Source organism: Lolium perenne, chromosome 3 (genome assembly GCF_019359855.2).
Source record: "Lolium perenne isolate Kyuss_39 chromosome 3, Kyuss_2.0, whole genome shotgun sequence".
NCBI classification, from domain to species: Eukaryota; Viridiplantae; Streptophyta; class Magnoliopsida; order Poales; family Poaceae; genus Lolium; species Lolium perenne.
This window is the reverse complement of record NC_067246.2, coordinates 216,467,148-216,493,930: the sequence shown is the minus strand read 5'-3', so window position 1 is coordinate 216,493,930 and position 26,783 is coordinate 216,467,148. Positions and strand designations below refer to the sequence as shown.

At 43.5% G+C, this 26,783-nt stretch overlaps 1 protein-coding gene across 1 annotated transcript; it reads right to left on the bottom strand.

Moving 5' to 3' along the window:
- Positions 1–19,236: 19,236 nt before the first annotated feature.
- On the bottom strand, positions 19,237–20,868 carry LOC127338532 (UPF0481 protein At3g47200-like). Its single transcript, XM_051364608.2, has one exon. The coding sequence runs from the start codon at positions 20,821–20,823 to the stop codon at positions 19,396–19,398; it is 1,428 nt and encodes a 475-aa protein (XP_051220568.2). The 5' UTR covers positions 20,824–20,868; the 3' UTR covers positions 19,237–19,395.
- Between the last annotated feature and the right edge of the window lie 5,915 nt (positions 20,869–26,783).

The window sequence follows — 26,783 nt, the reverse complement described above, 5'->3', positions numbered from 1 at the left end:
GAGTATCATTGGTTGTCTACGGTCAGCGCTAGAGCTTGTTATTGGTGCAAATAGGTAGCCTACCTATAGCCCCACATATATCCTGCTTTGCCGTGTGATTTGATCTTATACCCTTGATATTCGCTTCGCTACATCCGTGCACTAGTTGTTACTACAAGTGGTAAGCAACACTAATTTACTTTGGAACGGTAAGATCTCCTTTTCTTATCAGTTTTGAGTGAGTTGTGAGAGTACCACCAAATATTTTTGATTTAGTGCACTAATCTACTAACGATGTCTGCTAGTGATCATAAACTTGTGAACCAGGAAAACAAGAGTGCTGCAGATATTATCACATGGAGGGAGTATGAGGCTCTTCGTAATGAGATGCGACGTGAATTCCACGCTCAGGATGATGAGCTTAAGGGGACGGTCCAAGAGATCTCCCAGAAGTTGGAAGCTACTCATGTGACTGTCACTACAATGCAAGATCAAATGACGGACGTACAGCGCAGTCTTGTTGATTTGCGCTTGGCTGTTGAGAATTTGACCACACAACAACAACAAGACGATGATGACGATCCTGACTTGCAAGATGACGCACACAATGCTCGTGGTGCGCCACGTGGTTATCGTCCTCGCGGTTGGGCTCCACTTGGCCGCAATGGTCGTGGACAAGATGAGGAAGATGGATTGGGTAAGCCCAAGTTTTCTATACCCAAGTTTGAAGGAGGAGCTGATGTTGAAGAATATCTTACTTGGGAGCTCAAGATTGAGAAGTTGTGGAGCTTACATCCACATTATACTGAAGATCGGAAGATCAAGCTTGCTTCTTCTGAATTTGATGGCTATGCTTTGCGTTGGTGGGATGCTTTTGTTCGTAATCGTGAAGAGGATGGTGAGCAACCTATACGTACATGGCGTGCCATGAAGGAGGCGATGACTTCTCACTTTGTGCCTACAAATTACTTGCGGAATATATATGATAAGCTGACTCTATTGAGACAAGGTGTGAAGAATGTCGATGAATACTACATGGAGATGGAGATGCTAATGCAGCGTGGCCGTGTCCGTGAGTCTCTTGAGATGACAATGCAGCGTTTTCTGAACGGTTTGAAGTATGATATCAAAGGCATTGTTCGTCACTACAGTTACACCAATATGAATCAATTGTTACATCATGCAAGAGAAGCTGAATCACAGTTGGCTGATGAAGCAAAGATCAAAGGACGAGCTACAGGAGCTGGGCGTTACACACCCCGCGCGGCCCCATCTACGGCGCCGACGCCTTCAACACGCTCCGCCCCTTACTCTACTCCTAGTAAGCCGGTCTCCAATGTGTCTAACACAAAGAAGTCTGAGTCTGCTACAAGTACGAGTGGCTCTAATGTGTCTACTGCGCGTAACCGTGATATGGTTTGTCACACATGTGGTGGCAAAGGTCACTTCAAGAGAGATTGTCCTAACCGTAAAGTCATGATTATCAATGAGGACAATGAGTATGAGACTGGAGATGATGTTGATCCTAATGCTCCAGACGATGATGACTATGACACTGATGGTGAAGATGCATATCCGTCTGATGCTCGCACCATTGTTGTGTCGCAGCGTGCTCTTAATGTGTTGCCTAGTGCATCTACTCAGCGCTGCAATTTGTTCCAAACAAAAGCTTTAGTTGGTCCTGACAAGGCTTGCAAGGTCATTATTGATGGCGGGAGTTGCCGCAATTTAGCAAGCAAAGAGTTGTGCACCAAGCTGAAGTTGAAGTATCTACCGCACCCGCATCCATACTATATTCAGTGGTTGAGCGATAATGGTGAGATGAAGGTAAACCACATGGTGCGTGTTGAATTTGCTATTGGACCGTATAAGGATTGCATTGATTTTGATGTCGTTCCTATGACGGTGTGTCACCTACTATTGGGTCGGCCTTGGCTCTATGACCGTTCTGTGCAACACAATGGCCGTGCCAATACATATCACTTGGAGTTCAAGGGCAAGAAAATCAACTTACAGCCTATGACACCACAGCAAATTGTCAATGAGTCTCGTCAGAAAGTTGAAGTGAACTTGGAAGATGCATCCATTGATAGGCGAGAGAATTGTAATGTTGTGAGTGATATAACGAAAAGTGAGAGAGTGAATTCCTTAGTTTCATTAGCCACCAAAGAAGACATGAGAGAATTTAGTGAGGATCCTACAGCCATGCCTCTTGTGCTCTTGTACAGGGGTACGGTTTTGGTTTCTAACGACATGACCCCTCTTCCTCTTGGTGTTTCTAATGTTTTGCAGGAATTTGGCGATGTGTTTCCGGATGAGGTACCCGCAGGACTTCCACCATTGCGAGGTATTGAGCATCAAATCGACTTGATTCCCGGAGCTTCGCTACCCAATCGGGCACCATATAGAACGAACCCCGAAGAGACGAAGGAGATACAGAAGCAAGTACAAGCGCTACTCGACAAAGGTTATATCCGCATAAGCCTTAGTCCTTGTGCTGTTCCTGTTATTCTTGTTCCTAAGAAAGATGGTACATGGCGTATGTGCGTAGATTGTAGAGCTATAAACAATATCACTATTCGATATCGTCACCCTATTCCCCGTTTAGAGGATATGCTAGATGAATTGAGTGGTGCTGCTGTGTTCTCTAAAATTGATTTGCGTAGTGGTTATCATCAAATTAGGATGAAAGAAGGGGATGAGTGGAAAATAGCCTTTAAAACAAAATTTGGTTTATATGAGTGGTTAGTAATGCCTTTTGGTTTAACTAATGCACCTAGCACTTTCATGAGACTGATGAACCATGTTTTGTGTGATTTTATTGGCAAATTTGTGGTTGTGTATTTTGATGACATATTAATCTACAGCCGCAATGAATCGGATCATACTATACATATTCGACATGTTTTGCAAGTGTTGCGTGATAATAAACTCTATGGTAATCTTGAGAAGTGCACATTTTGCAAAGATAAGGTCATATTTCTGGGTTATGTTGTCTCTAAGCATGGAGTAGAAGTAGATGTGTCTAAAATTGAAGCTATTCAAAATTGGCCTACTCCCATGAATGTGAGTCAAGTAAGAAGTTTTCATGGTCTAGCTGGGTTTTATCGCCGTTTTGTGCCCAATTTTTCTACTATTGCTGCACCTTTGAATGAATTGACTAAAAAGGGTGTTGTCTTTGAGTGGGGCGTTGCCCAAGATCATGCTTTTGATGAACTGAAACGATTGTTAACTTCTGCACCGTTGCTTGCACTTCCTGATTTCAATAAGCAATTTGAGATTGAATGTGATGCTAGTGGTATTGGAATTGGTGGTGTGTTGATGCAAGAGGGTCGACCGATTGCATATTTTTCTGAGAAACTTTCTGGTGCTAAGTTGAACTATCCTATATATGATAAAGAATTGTATGCTTTAATTAGAGTTGTTGAGGTTTGGCAACATTATTTGTGGCCAAAAGAATTTATCATACATTCTGATCATGAAGCTTTGAAATATCTGAAAGCTCAATCTACTTTGCATAAGCGTCTTGCTAAGTGGGTTGAGTTCATTGAATCTTTTCCATACATTATTAAACATAAGAAGGGAAAAGATAATATTGTTGCTGATGCTCTATCTAGGAAGAATATGCTATTAACTCAACTTGATGTTAAAATTCCTGGATTAGAAGTACTATGTGATTTATATGCTACTGATCATGATTTTGCTGAACCATATCGCTTATGTGCTCTTGGTAAAGCATGGGAAAAATATCACATACATGATGGGTTCTTGTTTAGAGCTAACAAACTATGTGTTCCAGAATCGTCTATGCGTTTGCTCTTATTGCAGGAATCTCATGCTGGAGGTTTGATGGGTCACTTTGGGCGTGAGAAGACGCTACTCATGCTAGCTGACCACTTTTATTGGCCAAAGATGAGGCGGGATGTGGACAGGTATGTGAAGAGATGCATTACTTGCAACAAGTCCAAGTCCAAGCTGAAGCCTCACGGTTTGTATACTCCTTTACCGGCACCTACTACACCTTGGGAGGATATAAGTATGGATTTTGTGTTGGGTTTGCCGCGTACTAAAAGAGGCCATGATTCTATATTTGTGGTAGTGGACAGATTTTCTAAAATGTCACACTTTATTGCCTGCCACAAAAGCGACGATGCGTCGCATATTGCTAACCTGTTTTTCAGGGAGATTGTTCGACTACATGGAGTCCCGAAGACTATTGTTCCTGATCGTGACGTGAAGTTTATGAGCTACTTCTGGAAGATGCTGTGGGGAAAGCTAGGGACAAAGCTGTTGGTCAGTACTACTTGTCATCCCCAAACTGATGGTCAAACTGAGGTGGTGAATAGAACATTGTCACAACTATTGAGATCCATGATCAAGAAGAACCTGAAGGAGTGGGAAGATTGTTTGCCGCATGTGGAGTTTGCTTATAACAGGGCGGTACATTCTACCACGGAGCTATGTCCTTTTGAGGTGGTGTATGGTTTCAAACCCATTACTCCACTTGACTTGTTGCCTTTGCCCATACATGAGAGAGTTAATATGGAGGCATCCAAGAGGGCAGATTTTGTGCGTAAGATCCATGTGAAGACTAAAGAGTTAATAGAGAAGAAAGGCAAGAGCAATGCTGCAAGGATGAATAAGAAGCACAAAGAGATGTTGTTCAAGCCTGGTGATATGGTCTGGGTACATTTTCGCAAGGATAGGTTCCCGAAGCTGAGGAAGTCTAAGTTGAAGCCTCGTGGTGATGGTCCTTACAAAGTGCTTGCCAAGATCAATGATAATGCATACTCAATAGATCTTCCAATTGATGAGTTTGGTGTCAGTAATTCTTTCAATGTTGCTGATTTGACACCATATGACGGAGAAGACCTTGGAGCGTCCGGGTCGACGCCTTTTGAAGGGGGGAAGATGATGAGGACATCCCTACCTCAATGCCACCTCCGTCATTACAAGCTGAAGATGAACCTGCTGTGAAGCTCAAGTCCGATGAAGTAAGGATTGGACCGATAACAAGAGCTCGTGCGAAGCTACTTAAACAACAGGTGAATTTGTTTCTAAACGATACTTTGATTGATGAGAACTTTATACTGCCTAAGTCCTATGATTTATGTATCATCAGGTATCAAGAGGAGACAAGCATCGCACGAGGAGGAGAGGAGCAGCTGGACATGAAGACGGACGTCAAGATGGACGTGAAGCTGGACATGGAGCTGGACATGAAGATATCTCATGGACGCGCGAGGGAGGAGCGGGAGGAAGGCGCGAGAGGAGAAGCAGAAAGTCCAGGCCGGTCCTGCACCCGGTCAGACCGGCCCCCAGGCCGGGCAGCCCGGTCCCTGACCCGGTTGACCGGGCGCCAACCGGACCGGGCGCCAACCGGATTTTGACGCTCGTACCGGACGAAAACCGGAAACCTCGCAGTTTCCCGGTTTCCGCCCGGTCGACCGGACCCACGACCGGACCACCCGGTCCACAGCCCGGTTGACCGGATTCCAGACCGGACGCGTCCGAGTCTGTCTCGACCAGATCTATTCTGGGTCGGTTTTCTTTGTATCTTTTCGACCAGAACTTGTCCCGGACGCCTATATAAGTGCCCAGGACGCCCCCCTAGCTGCTTTAGACCACGTTTAAGATAAACCCTAGTTCTTAGTTGTTTGCTTATGCAAAACTATTGAATCCCTACACCATATTGCTTGATATTGTGTAGATCCTGATAAAGTCTTGTGTGATCTGCTGTTCCATTGGGAATTAGACGGTTGCAACTTACCGCTTCGTGGTCGGCAGCTACGTGCGCAAGTGTGTGGAGTTGCGAATATCTTGCAGGGTTGAGAGCTGTTGCATTGGTGACAGGGACCAATCAAGAGATCTCGTTGCGTCATACAAGTTATCATCCACTACATCGTCGTGTTCCTCCGCTGCCATCATTCCGTGATCATCATCACCACCGTTGCTTACTGAGAAGATCGGGCCACCCCTTATCAGCTACCTTTAAAATTTCCATTCTTTACCTTTACAATATATAGCTCATGGGACAAATAGCTTAAAAACTATTGTGGTATTGAATATGTACTTATGCACTTTATCTCTTATTAAGTTGCTTGTTGTGCGAGAACCATGTTTCTGGGGACGCCATCAATTACTCTTTTGTTGAATATCATGTGAGTTGCTATGCATGTCCGTCTTGTCTGAAGTAAAGGCGATCTACCACTTTATGGTTAGAGCATGCATATTGTTAGAGAAGAACATTGGGCCGCTAACTAAAGCCATGAATCATGGTGGAAGTTTCAGTTTTGGACATATATCCTCAATCTCATATGAGAACACTAATTGTTGCTACATGCTTATGCATTAAAGAGGAGTCCATTATCTGTTGTCCATGTTGTCCGGGTATGAATGTCTAAGTTGAGAATAATCACCGAGCTTTCTCCTTAGACCTTTGTACAGGCAGCATGGAGGTACCCCATTGTGACACTTGGTTAAAACATGTGTATTGCGATAATCCGGTAGTCCAAGCTAATTAGGACAAGGTGCGGGCACTATTAGTATACTATGCATGAGGCTTGCAAATTGTAGGATATAATTTACATAACTCATATGCTTTATTACTACCGTTGACAAAATTGTTTCTTGTTTTCAAAACCAAAGCTCTAGCACAAATATAGCAATCGATGCTTTCCTCTTTGAAGGACCATTCTTTTACTTTTATGTTGAGTCAGTTCACCTATTTCTCTCCACCTCAAGAAGCAAACACTTGTGTGAACTGTGCATTGATTCCTACATACTTGCATATTGCACTTGTTATATTACTCTATGTTGACAATATCCATGAGATATACATGTTACAAGTTGAAAGCAACCGCTGAAACTTTATCTTCCTTTGTGTTGCTTCAATACTTTCTATTTTGAATTTATTGCTTTATGAGTTAACTCTTATGCAAGACTTATTGATGCTTGTCTTTAAGTACTATTCATGAAAAGTCTTTGCTTTATGATTCGATTGTTTACTCATGTCATTTACCATTGTTTTGATCGCTGCATTCATTACATGTGCTTACAATAGTATGATCAAGATTATGTTGGTAGCATTGTCACTTAAGAAATTATCTTTGTTATCGTTTACCTACTCGGGACGAGTAGGAACTAAGCTTGGGGATGCTTGATACGTCTCCAACGTATCTATAATTTCTTATGTTCCATGCTACTTTTATGATGATACTCACATGTTTTATACACATTATATGTCATTATTATGCATTTTCCGGCACTAACCTATTAACGAGATGCCGAAGAGCCAGTTGCTTTTTTCTGCTGTTTTTGGTTTCAGAAATCCTAGTAAGGAAATATTCTCGGAATTGGACGAAATCAACGCCCAGGGTCCTATTTTTCCACGAAGCTTCCAGAAGACCGGAGGGAAGACGAAGTGGGGCCACAGGGCGCCGACACGCTAAGGCGGCGCGGCCAAGGGGGGCCGCGCCGCCCTAGTGTGTGGGCCCCCTGTCAGGCCCCCTGACCTACCCTTCCGCCTACAAATAGCCTTCGTCGCGAAACCCCCAGTACCGAGAGCCACGATACGGAAAACCTTACTGAGACGCCGCCGCCGCCAATCCCATCTCGGGGGATTCAGGAGATCGCCTCCGGCACCCTGCCGGAGAAGGGAATCATCTCCCGGAGGACTCTACACCGCCATGGTCGCCTCCGGATTGATGTGTGAGTAGTTCACCCCTGGACTATGGGTCCATAGCAGTAGCTAGATGGTTGTCTTCTCCTCATTGTGCTATCATTGTCTGATCTTGTGAGCTGCCTATCATGATCAAGATCATCTATCTGTAAAGCTACATGTGCGTTTGTTGGGATCCGATGAATAGAGAATACTATGTTATGTTGATTATCAATCTATTGTCTATGTGTTGTTTATGATCTTGCATGCTCTTCGTTACTAGTAGATGCTTTGGCCAAGTTGATGCTTGTAACTCCAAGAGAGAGTATTTATGCTCGATAGTGGGTTCATGTCTCCGTGAATCTGGGTGAGTGACAAGAACCCCTAAGGTTATGGATGTGCTGTTGCCACTAGGGATAAAACATTGATGCTATGTTCGAGGATATAGTTATTGATTACATTACGCACCATACTTAATGCAATTGTCTGTTGCTTGCAACTTAATACCGGAAGGGGTTCGGATGATAACCTGAAAGTGGACTTTTTAGGCATAGATGCATGCTGGATAGCGGTCTATGTACTTTGTCGTAATGCCCAATTGAATCTCACAATACTCATCATGTCATGTATGTGCATTGTCATGCCCTCTTTATTTGTCAATTGCCCAACTGTAATTTGTTTACCCAATATGCTATATTTCTTATGGGAGAGACACCTCTAGTGAACTGTGGACCCCGGTCCATTCTTTTACATCGAATACAATCTACTGCAATACTGTTTTTACTGTTCTCTGCAAACAATCATCATCCACACTATACCTCTAATCCTTTGTTACAGCAAGCCGGTGAGATTGACAACCTCACTATTTCGTTGGGGCAAAGTACTTTGGTTGTGTTGTGCAGGTTCCACGTTGGCGCCGGAATCCCTGGTGTTGCACCGCACTACACTTCGCCGCCATCAACCTTCAACGTGCTTCTTGGCTCCTACTGGTTCGATAACCTTGGTTTCTTACTGAGGGAAAACTTGCTGCTGTACGCATCACACCTTCCTCTTGGGGTTCCCAACGGACGCGTGTTGTACGCGTATCACGTGGTACTTAATATCAATGTGCTTTGTCCTCTCATGGAACATCTGATCTTTAGTAAGATAAATAGCACTTTGACTGTCACTGAACAACTTAATGCAAGAATTATCTCCACAAAGCTCAGCGTATAAACCTTTCAGCCAAACAGCCTCTTTACATGCCTCAACGATAGCCATGTACTCAGCCTCAGTAGTAGATTTTGCAACAGCATCCTGCAAAGTAGCCTTCCAGCTAACAGCACATCCACCAACAGTAAACACATAACCTGTGAGGGACTTTCTCTTATCCAAATCGCCAGCATAATCTGAATCCACATATCCGGCGAGCCCCTCACCAATCCTGCCAAACCTCAAGCAAGCTTTTGATGTGCCGCGAAGGTACCTGAAAATCCACTGAACAGCTTTCCAATGTTCTTTACCAGGATTAGTCATGTATCGACTGACCAAACTCATAGCATATGACAGATCAGGACGTGAACAAACCATGGCATACATCAAGGAACCAACAACACTAGAATAGGGAACTCGAGACATATACTCAATATCATCTTCAGAGCTAGGACATTGCAAAGCTGACAACTTGAAATGAGAAGCAATAGGAGTAGAAACTGACTTTGCATCATGCATATTAAAATGATGAAGAACTTTCTCAGTGTACTTTTCCTGACTAAGAAACAACAAACTAGACTTTCTGTCCCTTTTAATTTCCATGCCTAGTTCTTAGCAGGACCAAGATCCTTCATCTCAAACTCACTACTTAATTAATTTTTTAAAATAGTGATCTCTTTCATGCTCTTGGCAGCAATCAACATATCATCAACATATAGCAGCAAATAAATAGGTGATCCATTAACAAACTTGATATACACACAACTATCATACTGAGATCTCTTAAAACCATGTGTAAGCATAAATGAATCAAACCTTTTATACCACTGTCGTGGCGACTGTTTCAGACCATAAAGGGACCTCTTTAATTTGCAAACAAGATCCTCCTTACCAGGCACAACATAACCTTCAGGTTGGTCCATATATATCTCCTCCTCCAACTCACCATGCAGAAAAGCAGTCTTTACATCTAGCTGCTCAAGCTCAAGATCATGCATAGCAACAATACCAAAGAAAGCACGAATAGAACTATGCTTCACAACCGGGGAGAATACATCATTATAATCAACACCTGGAATTTGACTGAAACCTTTTGCTACTAACCTTGCCTTAAACCGTGGAGGCTCATTAGGAGACAAACCTTCCTTTCTTTTAAATATCCACTTGCAGCGGACAGCCTTCTTTTGTTTAGGCAAGTGCACAACATCCCATGTGCCATTCTTCTCAAGCGATTGCATCTCTTCTTGCATCGCACCTACCCACTTCTCTTTATCAACCGAAGCAATGGCTTCAGTATATGTAGCTGGTTCAATATCATGCTCCACCTGTTCAGCACAACTCAAAGCATAATCAACAATATCACATTCTTGAATTAATCGGGTAGGAGGTGCAATATTTCTCTTAGGGCGGTCAGCAGCAATAGACCGTCCTTGTCGCTGAACAATAGGTAGTGAAAGTGGAACATCATTATCATCATTGTTGGTTTCAGGAACCACATTTTCATTCTCCTTTGCGTGCTCCACCTACATTCCAATTCTGTGCTGCTCATCATCAGAAACATCAGGAGAATCAATAGCATCAGAAATATCAGTAGACGGACTATCATTAAACATAACCGCCTCATTAAAAACGACATTCCTGCTCAACACAATTTTCTTAGTTTCAGGATTCCATAATCTATATGCCTTAACTCCTGAACCATAACCAAGGAAGATGCACTTAACAGCCCTTGGCTCCAACTTTCCATTATCAACATGAGCGTAAGCAGTGCAACCAAAAACTCTCAAATCTGAATAATCAGCAGGCGAACCAGACCATACCTCAATTGGAGTTTTCTTATCAAGTGGAACAGAAGGTGACCTGTTGATGAGATAACATGCGGTGGAGGCTGCTTCAGCCCAAAAACTTCTATGCATCTTTGAAAGGATACGGATGTCGCCTAGAGGGGGGGGGGGGGGGGGTGAATAGGCGATTTAAAACTTTTACGAGATGGGCTTAACAAATGCGGAATAAAACTAGCGTTTACTTTGTCAAGCCCAAAGCCTATATACTATGGTTCACCTATGTGCACCAACAACTTATGCTAAGCAATACAAGCAAGTATGTGATAGCAAGATATATATAACTTCAAGCACGATGGCTATCACAAGGTAAAGTGCATAAGTAAAGAGCTCGGGTATAGAGATAACCGAGGCACGCGGGAGACGATGATTTATCCCGGAGTTCACACTCTTGCGAGTGCTAATCTCCGGTGGAGAGGTGCGGTTGCTTAGTGCTCCCGAACGCCACAAGAGGCTCACCTTGAGGTGTGGTTGCTCGATGCACACCAACGCCACAAAGGCCTCACCCCAAGATGCGGTACTCACACCACACACCGAACGCCACGAAGGCGCCTCACCTAAATCTCCGGTGACCCTCGCCACAAAGGCCTAGGTCACGGTTCCACTAAGGGATTTCCTTCGAGGCGGAAACCGGGCCTTACACAAAGATTGGGGAACACATCCACAACTTAATTGGAGGCTCCCAACAAATCGCCACAAAGGCCTAGAATCCGTCTAGGGTTCCAAGAACCCAAGAGTAACAACTTCCTTGTTTTCACCACCACGAATCACCGTGGAGAACTCAAACCGATGCACCAAATGCAATGGCAAGAACACCACAAAGATGCTCAAGTCCTTCTCTCTCAAATTCCAACAAAGCTACAAAAGCTATTGGGGGAATAAGAGAGGAAGAACAAAGAGGAGAACACAAAATTCTCCAAGATCTAGATCCCAAAGATTCACTCACAAAGAGGTGATTTGGTTTAGTCAAAGTGTGGATCTAGATCCCCTCAAACTTTCTCTCAAGTAGATGCAAGAAACATTGGTTGGGGAGAAAGATCTCAAGCTCAAGTATGAACAACAATGGTGGAGCAAAGCTTGAGAAGAGAGGAGGAAGAAGCAATGCAAAAGGTGAGAGAGAGGGGCTTAAAAAGGAGGCCCAATTTTTCTGCCCGTTGGAGGCTGCTTTGGGCTGGGAGGGGGAGGCCGGAGGTACCGGCCAGGTTGGGCCGGTACTACCGGCCATGGTCGAGCAGCGCGGCGAGTAGGGGCAGGCCACGTGGCCAGGGCGAGGCCTGGGGCGCGCGGGCCGGGAGGGGAGGCCGGAGCCTCCGGCCGGGGTACCGGCCAAGGTACCGCCGGGGCTCCAACCTCCCTGGCACATGTACTGAGCCACAAATAGCTCCCCGGTACCACGGGCGGTACCAAGCCCGGAGGCTCCGGCCGCTGCGTGGCCGGTGGTACCGCCCGCACCACCGCAGGCGACCACCCCTCCTCTTCTTTCCTTTTCTTCTCTTTTTCTTCTTTCTTTTAAACTCAAATATGGAAATGCAAATATCTTGAGATTGAAGAATCAGAACGAGATGAAACTAATTTTGTTGGAAAGAGGACAACAAGAGCTACCCAACAAAAAGTGGAAATATGGAAATCAGTGGGGGGTGATTTTCTATGATTTTTAGAGGTGCAATACCTCAACATGAGAAACCGAGAAAATCACCAAACTCGAAAACGCAACAAGTGATCTATGCAAAATCCGTTTTCGATGAACTAGAGCTTGTCATGAGAATAAGCACAATCTCTAAAATATCACATGGATAAGATCAAAATAACAACCAAGAAAGATGATGCAAGGATGCAAAGGTTTGAGCTCTCTCCGAACGATACGATCGAGTTACTCACTCGAGAGCCCTCTTGATAGTACGGCAACTAAACTATAAACCGGTCTCCAACTACACCAAGAGACCGGTGAGAAAGAAACCCTATCAAGAGCAAACCTTAACCTTGCGCATTCCACTTGATCTCGATGATGACGATCTTGACTGCAACAAGATGGAACGCCTTTCTTGCTTGTGCTTGCTTGACGAAGGGCGTGTTTGTTTGGGCTGTGGCTGGCTGGCTGTGTATGGAAAGCTGCTGTGCAGGAAAAGCTGCTGTGCAGGGAAAGCTGCTGTTCTGAGTTTCACTGTTTGGCAATTTAGCTAGCTGTCTGGCTGTGAATAGATGAATTGTCTGAAATACCCCGTGTTCAAAAACATCTATTTTATATTGATTTAAGTGTATAAACGTATCAATCTGATGCTTAAAAATTTGCATGCCAAGTGAAAGTATCACGTAGTATATCATTATGCACACTAGATTCAACAAACAAATTGATTCTAGAACAGATACAACAGAAAGCATCACACCTAGGCAGCATCACAGCAACAAACGAATCAGCTCATCATAGTATTACTGACCAACCGACGCATGCGAGAGTTGGGAAATGTCCAGCAAAGTCCGGCCAGGAGAGGAAATGACGCACGCAAGCGAGCTCGTACGCAGTAGGTGGTGGTTGGCGGCGGCAGAACGCAAACGACAACGAGAGGACATGGCGAACGCGGGGAAGCAGCGGGCGGAGTCGAGATTGGCCGCGGAGGTCGTCTGCCGGCGGGGGAGTGGTCGGATTGAAGGAGCTTGGCGCGGTTGCCGGAAGCGGACGGAGTCGGCGGGAGCGCGCATACTTGGGGGCAGCAAGGAATGGAGTGGGACGCAGGAGGCGGGATCCGGCGGGGGAGTGCAGGATCCGGCGGTAGTGGTGGCCGGCGACCTGCTCGGCGGTGGCGCACCACGGGGGAATCCTGTTTTTGGCCTGGCTGTGTGTTTATCGATTGGGGAAGAAAAGACTTTTCCCTGTCCACGCACGCGACCAGGAAAATGGTTCGGCTAGCCGGTGGCAATCTGCTGTAAATATTACAAACGAAATGGGCAATGGCATGTACCTGTTGGGCTGTTATGCGGGAAGCTGCGGGAAGCACCTCAAAACGTGCTTCCCGGTATATGCCTATTGGGTGCTTTGGCTTTTGCAAAGCCAGTTTTCAAAGCACCCCGTTTGTTTCGATTTAGCTGCTTTTTTTACTGGAAAGCCAGAAAAAGCCCAAACAAACACCCCCGAAGTCTTGTGGATTGCTCCCCCATAATCCACCATGGGAGAGCTTCTTCTTCGGCGCATCTTCACATAACCATGACCACCATGTGGATTGCTCCCCCATAATCCACCATGGGAGAGCTTCTTCTTCGGCGCATCTTCACATATCCATGATCACCATATGGATGGCAAGACTCAAGCAAGGGATCTCTTCGAGATGGCTCATCTTGAACTTGCACTTCATTTCTTCATTCTTCATCATGTTGATGTCTTGAAGTAACTTGAGGGCTCACTTCATCTTCATCTTCAAGACATACTTGACACTTGATATCCTTCATCAATTCTTCTTATTGCAACCTTGAAGCCAACATATGATTCAAGAATTGCCTATGGACAACACCTACAAATATACCTCAATGCAAACATTAGTCCATAGGGATTGTCATTAATTACCAAAACCACACATGGGGGCTCCATGCACTTTCAATCTTTGCATTAGACAACATGCAGCGAGCCCTCGAAATAATGGTCCTGTTCATGCGTTCAGCCACGCCATTCTGTTGAGGGGTGTATAGAATGGTATGATGTCTTACCATCCCATCATTGCTGCAAAAATCATCAAATTCATTTGAACAAAATTCCATACCATTGTCAGTATGGAGTATCTTAACCTTCTTTTCAGTTTGGGTTTCTACCATAACTTTCCACTTCTTAAAAGCATTAAAAACATCAGATTTATGTTTCAGGAAATATGGCCACACTTTCCTTGAGTAATCATCAATAATAGTAAGCATGTAATTAGCACCACCATTAGAAGTTCTACGGGACGGACCCCAAACATCAGCATGTACATAATCTAAAATGCCTTTGGTGGTATGAACGGAAACATTAAATTTTACTCTTTTATGCTTACCAAAGATGCAGTGCTCACAGAACTCAAGCTTACCTAAATCGCAGCCATCAATTAGCTCTCTCTTTGCCAATTCTGCCATGCCAAGCTCACTCATATGTCCAAGACGCTTATGCCAAAGGTTAGTCTTACTAGATTCATCAGAACTAACAATGTGACAATACCAGGCAAAGTGCTACCTCTAAGGACATATAATTTCGCAGAATTCATATCACCAATCATAATGATGAGAGAACCTGATGATACCTTCAAAAGTTTGTTCCCACATTTGTACTTGTACCCGTCACAATCAAGGGTACTCAAAGAGATCAAATTCCTCGCCATGGAGGGTATGTGTTTCACTCCTGTCAACGTGCGTGTCATCCCATCATGGGTCTTGATCTGAAAAGAACCAATGCCAACAATGCTGCACTGGTTGTCATTCCCCACACGCACAAAATCTCCACTCTGCACAGACTCATAAGAACTGAACCAATCTTTGTTACATCAAATATGAAACGAACATGCATTATTAAGAATCCATTCATCATCACGTGAAACACATGCAGCCAAGACAGCTAAGCAATCTCCATCAGAACTATCACTACCATCATTACCAGCAACAACAGCAGCCTCACCCTTACCGGTGACAACGGCAGCCTTACCATTACCATCATTATTTTTCGGTTGGTAAGTTTCGTTCCTTTTCTCCTTGTTCTGCAGCTTCCAACAATCATCAATATTGTGGTTAGATTTTTTACAATACCTGCAGAACTTGTCACGTCCTTTGGACTTTGAGCGACCTCTGTCGCCCTTGCTCTTATCTCTGTTGTTGTGGTAGTAGTTATCTCGCTGCTCAGGCCTGCCACGGACCTCTAATGCCTCCGCCTTGGAGGACGAACTTTCAGCCTGCACCATAGATTTCATTTTCTCCTTTTGTTGGAGAGCATCATAAACTTCCGCGAGAGTTAGTTTGTCACGGCTCAATAATATGGTGTCACGAAAATTACTGAAAGAATTAGGCAGCGAGCATAAAAGAAGAAGACCTAAATCCTCATCCTCATACTTAACTTCTATAGACTGCAAATCAGAAACAATCTCTTTCCAGGAAGATAGGTGATTCATTACCGAACCTCCCTCTTGCAACTTATGCGAGAACAGCTTCATCTTCACGTGCAATCTGCCCGTGAGATCCTTGGACAAACAGATCTCCTCTAGTTTGACCCATAACTCGGCGGTGGTTTTCTCCTGCAGCACTTCCTGCAGAATATTATTGGACAGATGGAGTTGAATCAACGATAAAGCCTTACGGTCTTTCCGCTTCTCCGCATCGGTCCAGGTATCCTTCACTTTCTCGCCGAAAGCATCGATCGCTTCATCCAGATCTGAAGATTGGGCGAGAATCGCCCTCATCTTCACTTGCCACAAAGCAAATCTCGTGGTGTAGTCCAGCTGCGGTAGATCGAACTTCAGTGACAACATCTCGTAAACCCTAGATCCAAAGAACACGGGCTCTGATACCACTTGTTACAATCGAGATGCACGATAAACGAAGAACGAAAAATAAAACACTGCAGGGGACACGAGATTTTAACGTGGAAAACCCTTGCAACACACAAGGGAAAAACCACGAGCGCCAGCCAGCAAAAACTTCACTATTTCGGTGGTGTTTACAAACGCCGTGGGTGTACAAATGATGCGACCTAACCCTAGCGGCGGCTTACAGGGAAAATATATAGATGGTGGCAACGATCCGTCGGTCCAAGCCTACCGGCGACTGGCCTCGCTCCGCTCGTCAGAAGTTAGCCTCTCCTTGGAATTTGGACCACAATATAACAGTATTCACCTGTTCTTTATCAAAGTCTTTTCTTAGACTATGAGACCATCTAGGGAGACCGCATCGAAAGAATCCGAAGACAGATGGGAGGTCTACTATATATGAAAAAGCCAGACTTGTCTGAAGAAGTCAAAGTCATAGACTCTGGTAGTGGCGGACCCAGCATCTCTGCTGCCCAAGCAGTTTATTGGGCTTCTGGCTGGTCGCCTTAGTGTGTATGTCGATGCATATTTGACCAAAAAAATAGCACCCTAATATTTTGAAATTTATTTGTTGCCAAAGCTTCAAAATTTCCTTGAGTCTGCTAATGCACCACGGTATTGCCTACGACATCGAAGGAAATCATGAGGAGCTCGAGTAGTATACAGGCTATGATAGTTTAGTCAAATCGAGTTGTGTATAATTTTATTGAATAAACTTTTGATCGCATATGGTATTAAATTTTGTGATTCTAGTTGTCCTAACTCTTGCTAGAGCTGTTCATGAGTTACCTGTGAATAATCAATGGACCGAGGAGGATGTTGACGTCTTTGTACACTTTCTGCCTGCAATATTAAGTGTGTAATATTTGGACTCGTGATGTCTTTGTCCTACCACTCCGAGAAATGTAATATTTGTGAAACGGTATTTTCATCAATATTGTAGCAACGACTTGCACTACAATACACAGTGGTGTGTTGTGTCACCGTAACTAACAACAATTCTCATGTTACATAATTTTGGACATATAAACTTTCCCAAGTATTTATAGTATCGTAGTATATGTTATGGCCATGACATATGCATACGGAATTATATATGTAGCTCTTACATAAGACAAATGCACAGTTACCACCAACTATATATAACATTTATGCCACTTGTCCCAGTAGGAAGAATGGAGAGGATGCCCGGTAAAATTACATAACTTATAACAGAGACCTACTAGTGCCATGCAAAACGACGGCGCAGAGATGATTGGCCCACATAGGAAAACCTGGAAAGGTTTTCATCATTTGTTCTCCCATAATATTACGTACGTATTTACAAGACTTATTACGAGAACCTTATTTTTGAGCCATACTTAATTGAGAACGAGCCATATGGAAAGAAGTATTTCTTCATCGTCATTGCGCTGCCCAGAAATGCAAGTCCCCGTGTTTCGAATTAACCTGAGACAATGCATGTGAGCCTATTTCCTTCTTAGAAGAGTTTGCCACACCCCATCTCCGGTAAGAAGCTTGAAAAACCATTTACCTAAAAGGGGTCTATTCTTGACCTCAAGGTCATGAATTCCATGTCCCCCTTAATCTTTAGGGTGACAAATAATATTCCATTTAGCCGGTTGATATTTTTTTTAGTAACTGCCAAAAGAATCTTGAGCGAAAATAATCTAACCGTTGCAAAACTGCTTTGGGTAACTCGAAGAAGGAAACCATATACAGTACCATGTTACTTAGTACTAAATAATGAGAACAAATCTTCCGGTAGAGATAGTAATTTTCCTTTCCAGCTACTTAACTTTTTTGTAGCATTTCCTCAATGTGTTTCCATTCAGTAACGATCTATTGACACAAATACACATGACACACTTAGCTCTCCATTAGTGAGCACATATATAACAATAATACCATGCGCTACAGAACTGTGGCAGACCGGCATCTATGTTCTAAACTTGCTCAAGTATTTATAGTATCCATATATCATGGCCATGGTATGCATAGCCACATGAATTTTTGCTGATGTGCATCACATGCATGGTTGGTGGAACTAGGTCACGTAGATCTCACTCTCACAGAAGACAAGATGTACAGTTGTAGCCAACCACATTACATTTATCCCACTTGCGAACCAGGGAAGAATGGGGAGGACACCCCTAAGCTACAAGCATAAATTGTAGACCAAGTGGCATGCAAAACAACCATGAAAACATGATTGGCGCATGTAGGAAGTTAATGGTTTTTATCATTAATTAGCTCTCCCATAATACTAGTACGTGTTTGCAAGACTTGCATATATAATGAATTTTAACTTTGGAATATTAAAGTTACAGATTATCTAAAAATAATATAAATTTATCATAAAGCAAGCTAGATATCTTTTGTTGAGCGACCCGAAGACACCGGACATTGTAGCAATAATGGACAGCACGACGACCATTGTTATGTTGTACTTGTGGCAAAACACGCTTATCTATTTGTCCTGTACGCTTTCCGCTCGCAATATTATGAGTTACCCGTGAATAATCAATGAACCGAGTAGGATATTGATGTCTTTGTACACTTTTCGCTGCAATATTAAGTGTAACATTTGGAATTACGATGTCTCTGTGCTATCTCTATGCTACCACTTCGAGGGATGTAAGTGTAACAACAAAGACTTGTACTACAATATATGCAGTGGTGTGGTGTTGATGCTCATGTTACATAATTATGGGCATGTAAACTTGTCCAAGTATTTATAGTATCGTAGCATATGTTATGGCCATGACATGCATACCCACATGGTTGGTGGAATTATATATGTAGCTCTAACATAAGACAAGATGTATAGTTAGCAACAACCATATAGCATTTAGCTCACTTGCCCCAGTCGCTAACCATATTATATTTCTCTTTAAATTCGCGTAACTTCTACCGACCTAGCGGCATGCAAAACAAGGGAGAAAACATGATTGACCCACATATATAGGAGAGGTTTTCATCATTTTCTCTCCCATATTATTATGTTTTGGCAGGAATTACAGATATACTGAATTTTATCTTTGGAAGTTGGAATATAAAAGGTATCATTCTATTCCATAATTTAAGTCGTTTTGACAAACTAAAATAGATTGCCAAAACAGCTTATACTATGGAACGGAGGTAGTACATATTATCCAGAAAGAATATAAAACGTACATGGTAGAGCATATATTCATCGTGATTTGTTGAACGCCCCGAAGATAGCGAACATTGTAGCAATGGCGGAAAGCACCGCGAGCATGGTTTTCTTGTACTTGTAGAAGAAGGCGTACACCTGGACCCACATCCCTTTATTTTGCTTGTACATCTCAACATTACGAATTGTGCGGTGATACAAGGGTCCCATGGTCACGCCATGAAGGCTGGTGAAGAAGTCGAGCGCCTCCTTGTCGGTGAGTCCTCCTCCTCCCTGCAGGAGACGCTTGGACCGTAGTTCCTGCACATCCTCTTCCTTATCCATCAACATGCCAAGGAGCTGGACATACGAGCAGACTGCAGTATCTTCTCCACGGTTAGAAGGATTTGAGGTGATCTCAAAAGCTGCCATGTTGACCAGGAAGCTTGCATTTAGATATGACAATAGTATGTGCGGCAGCAAGAGCTCGGCAGAGAGGCCAAGGCGCCCTTCCTTGAAGCCAATGTGCGCCAGCTCCGTGGATGTGTTGTTTGGTGTGAGCGTGATGCCCATTTCTGCAAGCTCAACGGCACTGACAGAAAATGATATCACTTTGGTTTTCTTATCTGGTTCGTACTTCTCGAATCTGTTTGTTCCTACAATGTAGAACCGGACGTAGCCAAGAAAGTGCGGTGCTTTGTATAAAGCCTCTGTTGAATCATGAATGGCAGAAGATTTTACTTCGACTTCCTTTGGCAGAGTGCTGTTTTGCAGTGTGGCTTTGAAACGTTTAGCGAACTTCTTCAAGTTCACGGGCATGAACAACTCGAAGATTTCCATCACCACACGAGGGAGCTGGTTCTCAAGAAGAAGGATGTCATGATAGATGTGATCCTTGTTGGACTTGAAAAAAATTTGCAACCACGGATGGATCTTGTCTCTTTTGCGGCTCTTATAAAGCATGAACTGCACCAAGAAGCAAGCATCATAGAACATCATAGGGCAGAAGATGTTCTCGTGGTGGATACCTGCCATCGTGTCCTTGTCGTACAATCTGCGAGCCTCGCTTGCGACTGAGACGACCGCATCATACATCTGTTGGAGCGAGTATTCTGACTGACTGATGCAGCTGCAGACCGCGGCATACTTCGCCTCCTCCCCCTTCTTGAGGTGGTCTAGGCCATGGTGGTATGGCCCGATGGACACGATCGTCGGGACGGTGTACCATCTGCCGAGGTCTCGAATGCTTGCAGGGTACCTATGCATCTTCTCTCCCCACTGGTCGTTATCAACCTGAAGCTCTAATTCTTTTCTACGGACCACACACAATGGATCGTCATATTTGGGTGTGGTAGCAGCTGCATACTCAACCATCTGCTTCCCTCTGCTCGAGCTAGCTACAAATGTTTCTTCTAAGCATGTCATCTCACTGGACTCGGACTCACACAACATAGGGACGCCAGGAATCCATACAGCGTGTTCCATGGACCAATCGGCCAACTGGTAGTTGCAAGGTTCCCATACTTGAGGTTCCATGCTACAATCGGCCAACTGAAATTATTTGCAAGGAAATAGTTGTGAAGAAAATTGGAAATGAAGAGTGAAGAAAATTGGAAATGAAGAGTGAAGAAAATATTTAGGATGTAATTACAGGGAAACTACTAGCCATTAGATAGCATCAGCACTAATATCATGGTAAGAAAACTATGTGATTACCTTGCAGAAAGCGTAGAATGTGTGGACCGGAAAGAGAAGAAAATGGGACACTAGAATCGACCTCTAAAACTGGGACATCCTTTGTCTCTTGGTCCTCTGAGAGGAAGAAGCATACCTTGTGGCTACTCATATATAGACCAACCGGCCAGCCAGGTCGTTTTTTCATGTCCCATGAGAATTGTCTTAGATTTATCTAAATTTAAATATATCTACATAGTAGATAGTGTCTAGATATATCTATATTTTAATAAATCTAAATTAACTATCGTGAAACGGAGAGAGTGTATATTCAGTTATTCACTGAACGTGGCCAGGTAGGTTTGATGCTTTCTAGATGCGCCCTCACTTGTTCTGCCTCTTTTTTTTTGCTGAACAACTTGTCATCTTAATTAAACTGGTGTCCACATGCGGCCATAATGGGTCATTGCTCTGTATTTGTGCAAAGTGTAAGTACATAGAGTACTAGTGTGACCGGTGGTTAGGTTGAGCTCTTAACCTGGCCTCTCGGGTCGCCTTGCGAGTGACATCGGAGGCCTAGCTGCCGCCACAAAAAAACCTCCTCTCCGCCGCTCTGTTCACCTCACCGCCATTGTCAAGAACATCTTAGTCAGAATGTACTTCTGATAGAGATTAAGAAACAGTGTAATCCATAGTTCCCAAAAATAATTATTTGCAGGACTAGCATGATAAAGAGGATGAACACCAAGAAGACGAGGTTGACAATAAGTGGTACACTAGTCACTACGAATACTATTATGAGGAGGACTTGTGCCTAGACAATATTTTGAGAATTTTAATAATGATAAACTAGAGATAGAACCTTGCTATGAATTTTGCGCTACAAATATGGAGGACCAAGATGACTCTAGCCTAAGAGCAAGGGTATATTCATCTACATGATATCGATGCACTGCGAAAGGGTACAACTCTGACCGGACTCTGCTACAACATGCTCCACATTACGGTCGGAGGTAAGTACCATCACACCTCGGATTAATATCACTACGAATCTGGTTGGATAAAATATGGAGCATCCCAGCCTCGCTACATGGATTTAAAAAAATCACTTCTCGAAAAGCAACCCGGAAGTTCGTAGGTGTCTTTCTTAGTTTTGTGTTTTGTATTTAGTTAGATTCATGGCACTTTTTATTCAGCATGATTTTTCTATTAGAGTTGGCTTGGAACTAAGCTTCGAAAGATAGTGTTTAGTTCATTGCTCATATTGTGTTTTGCACTACATGTTAAAAGGCTTCTCCATAAATTAGTATATGTGCCCATTTGGTACAATAAACGAATATGGTAGTTCCTTAGCAAAAAATCGAAGAAAACAAGTCGTTTCAAAACATTAGTAAAGTTTAAAGACTGGTACAGTCGGCCGTAACCGTACCATTACTGTTGTGTCGAGCGATATTATGTTATTACGGATGCGATTAACAAAAGGTTTAATGATCAGCGGTATGGTAACTAATGAATGTCCGACCTGATTGTATTAACCTGACATGCACCCATACTTGTACCACATGACCGTAAGGAAGGAGGAAAAAACTGCTTCAAATCTCTCCGAGTTTAATGAGGTAAGAGCATCTCCAGTCGCGTCCCTCAAAGCGTTCCTAGATCGCGTCGCATCAAGTGTTTGGGGGACGTTTTTCTTTGTGTCGCGTTTGGGGCGCATCACTGCCCAGTCGCGGCCCCCAAACGCACCCTCAAACATTAAAATAACTCTTTTTTTTTGCAATTTCATTTCAATAGAGAAGGAACATTAAACAACTAATACATAGTTTGGAATATGGTTAAAACATTGCAAAATTGAGAAAACCTAACTAGTATTGGCCTTGCAAATTTAGTGTGTTTGCTGCCAAGAAAGAACACTCGCAGGCACTCTCAGTCATTAAGGACGACGACGAACTCCCACTCCTCCCTCGGAAGATGACGACGACGCAGGCGACGGTGACCGTGAAGGCGTTGCTGCTCCAGCACGTCCACGGCCGCGACCTCGACCTCTACCTCTACAATCCATGCAATGGCCCTCGACTCCTGAGATGGTGGCGGATAGGGCTGGGGAGAGAGACGCTAGACTTTGTATGTGAGGGACTATGCGCGAGCACCCCTTCTTATACGCCGGAGGGAGGGGAGGGAGCAGTGGCGCGCATTAATACCGGCACGGTGAGCTAGGCGCAACGAGACGTGTCGCTGCACCTCTGTGAAAACTGCAGCGTCGCTGCGCGCCAATAACTTCTACCGCGAGGTAGGTGACGGTTGGGCGTCGTTCGTGTGTCAATGACGTTTTGGGCCTGCCACTCCCCGCCTCGCTTCTCGTTCTGTCCGTCGCGTCCGTCGCGTTCCCTGTGGAGTGGGGATGGCCTCGGAACGCCGGAAATCGTATTAGATCGCGCCAGACAGAAAGAGGCTTTGTGGCGCGCAAATAGGACCGAAAAGATGTTTAACGCGTCCCAAAAATCTATAGAAGACGTTTTGAAGGACGCGACTGTAGATGCCCTGAGGTATGGCGGTCAGCCACAGTACCGCTCGCCTGTAAGATCCTAGTAAGTTGACCAATAAACCCAAGAAGACAAAGGCGAGGTGTTGCATGGGTGTATACTTATGCCAGCCACCCCAACTGAATGTCAACACCGAGAGAAATGAGGAAGAACATATGACGAGTTACTGCATGGTCTCCACAACTGTACAAGGTACTCAAGGTATTCGAACGGAAGCAACCCCTTCATCATTTTATTGCGACATGCTGAGGTCAGTGGGCTAACTTCTAACCGTTCGTTTGCACTTTCATATACTTTGACTATTTTACAAACTCCCTAGCTATAGTTTTTTTAAGTACTTCTTTAAGTTTTTCTATTTTCTTTTCTCGGTTGGGTGAACAAACTCCGTTCATACACTGAATCGTTTGCTCTTATGTTGTCTATTATTTTCGCAAGAACTTGAGCCTTGGGCGAAGACATGTGTGGTACGGTGTCAGCCATGCAAAATCCGCATAAGCCATTTGGTTGTTTCAATTTGAAAAGTGTCAAGAAAAATCTTTCAACTTGAACCGCTCTGAATAGAAATTGTAGTAGCAAGTTTTGCTGGAATTTGGGACATTTGGCCTTTGGCCCATGACGCATTATCAAATTCTGAAACTCACATGGCCCATTTCAATAATCAGTGGCAGCACTAGTGGGGGCTGAAGTTTAGTCCCATAGCAGTAGCTAGATGGTTGTCTTCTCCTATTGTGCTATCATGTTTAGATCTTGTGAGCTGCCTATCATGATCAAGATCATCTATTTGTAATGCTACATGTTGTGTTTGTTGGGATCCGATGAATATGGAATACTACGTCAAGTTGATTATCAATCTATCATATATGTGTTGTTTATGATCTTGCATGCTCTCCGTTGCTAGTAGAGGCTCTGGCCAAGTTGATACTTGTAACTCCAAGAGAGAGTATTTATGCTCGATAGTGGCTTCATGCCTCCATTGAATCTGGGACAGTGACAGAAAGTTTTAAGGTTGTGGATGTGCTGTTGCCACTAGGGATAAAACATCAATGCTTTGTCTAAGGATATTTGTATTGTTTACATTACGCACAGTACTTAATGCAATTGTCTGTTGTTTGCAACTCAATACTGGAAGGGGTGCGGATGCTAACCCGAAGGTAGACTTTTTAGGCATAGATGCATGCTGGATAGCAGTCTATGTTCTTTGTCGTAATGCCCTAAGTAAATCTCATAGTAGTCATCATGATATGTATGTGCATTGTTATGCCCTCTCTATTTGTCAATTGCCCAACTGTAATTTATTCACCCAACATGTTATTTATCTTATTGGAGAGACACCACTAGTGAACTGTGGACCCCGGTCCATTCTTTTACATCTGAAATACAACCTACTGCAATCATTGTTCTATGTTGTTCTTTGGAAACAAACATCATTCTCCACACCATACGTTTAATCATTTGTTTACAGCAAGCCGGTGAGATTGACAACCTCACTGTTAAGTTGGGGCAATGTATCTTGATTGTGTTGTGCAGGTTCCACGTTGGCGCTGGAATCCCTGGTGTTGCGCCGCACTACACTCCTTCACCAACAACCTTCACGTGGCATTCATCTCCTACTGGTTCGATAAACCTTGGTTTCTTACTGAGTGAAACTTGCTGCTATACGCATCACACCTTCCTCTTGGGTTCCCAACGGACGTGTGCTTCACGCGTCATCAGTGACAATAACTTCGAAGATTGTAGATGTGTTGTTGCTACTAGGGAGAAAACAACAATGTTTTGTCTAAGGATAATTCTATTGTTTACTTTGCACACATTGCTTAATGCGATAATCTGTTGTTTGCAATTTCATACAGGAAGAGGTTCGGATGATAACCGGAAGGTGGATTATTATTCATAGACGTAGTTGGATTACGGTCTATGTATTATGTTGTAATGCCCAAATAAATCTTAGAAGTCGTTTGGTATCCATCATTTGGGCCTGGAATCCTGGAATTCATTTTGTAATTCCATAGGTGGGCTGTTTGGTTGCCACATAATTGGACCGTCATTTCATTTAGGAAATCCAGCAGAATGACACCATGGGTAAACACAATTCCAAGCTGAGACCTGTCATTTGCGTTTCTCTATGGAAACCATTTACAAATTCAATATTGAATTCTGCTGTCATTTGCAATTCCTGTGGCAACCAAACAAGTGTCCATTTCTGGAATTACAATGTAAATGAAATGAATACATGTATTCATTTCAAAATGCTACAAACGAAATGAAAGCCTGGCTTCCAAACGACCTCTCATAGTAATCATCTTATCATGTATGGTCTTTATTGTGTCAATTGTCCAGCTGTAATTTGTTCACCCAACATGTCATTTATCTTTATGGAGAGACACCTCTAGTGAACTGTGGATCCCGGTCATTTCTTTTGCACTGATAAAATCATCATCTTCTGTTTACTTACTGCAAGCACTATTCCCTTAATTCCACTTCAAACAAATATCTATTTTCACACTATACGGCTAATCCTTTGTTTTCAGCAAAACCGGTGAGATTGACAACCTCACTGTAAGCTGATGCAAAGTATTTTGGTTGTGTTGTTTCCAGGTTCCACGTTGTTGCTGACGGCGGTAGTGCGCCCTGCCACAAGTCAGCTAGCAACACCTTCAGAAGTCACACCTTTCTCCTACTAGTCGATTAAACCTTGGTTTCTTACTGAGGAAAAACTTACTACTGTGCTCATCATACATTCCTCTTGGGGTTCCCCAATAGTGTGCAGTCTGCGCAACATCAAGCTCTTTTTTCTGGTGCCGTTGCCAGGAACTGAAAAAAAGTTACACCACAGAGATTGCTAACTCCCGCGGCAACAGCTATTTTTCTAGCGGCATTACCGGGGAGAAAGAGGATTTCTGCAAAGGGAGTGTCTCATCTCCACTCTCTTTACTTTGTTATTGTTTTGCTTAGTTTATTTTACTTTGTATTGTTTGCTTCGTTATATCAAAAACACAAAAAAATTAGTTTCTATTATAGCTTTTATTTCTGTTGCTCTATTTTCATTTTGCTAAAATGAGTACTCCTGAAAACACTAAGTTGTGTGGCTTTAGTAGCACAAACAACAATGATTTTATTTGTACACCTATTGCTCCACCTGCTCCTGAAATTAAACCTGCTTTGTTAAATCTTGTTATGAAAGAGCAATTTTCTGATGTTAGTATTGATGATGCTGCTTCCCACCTTAGTAAT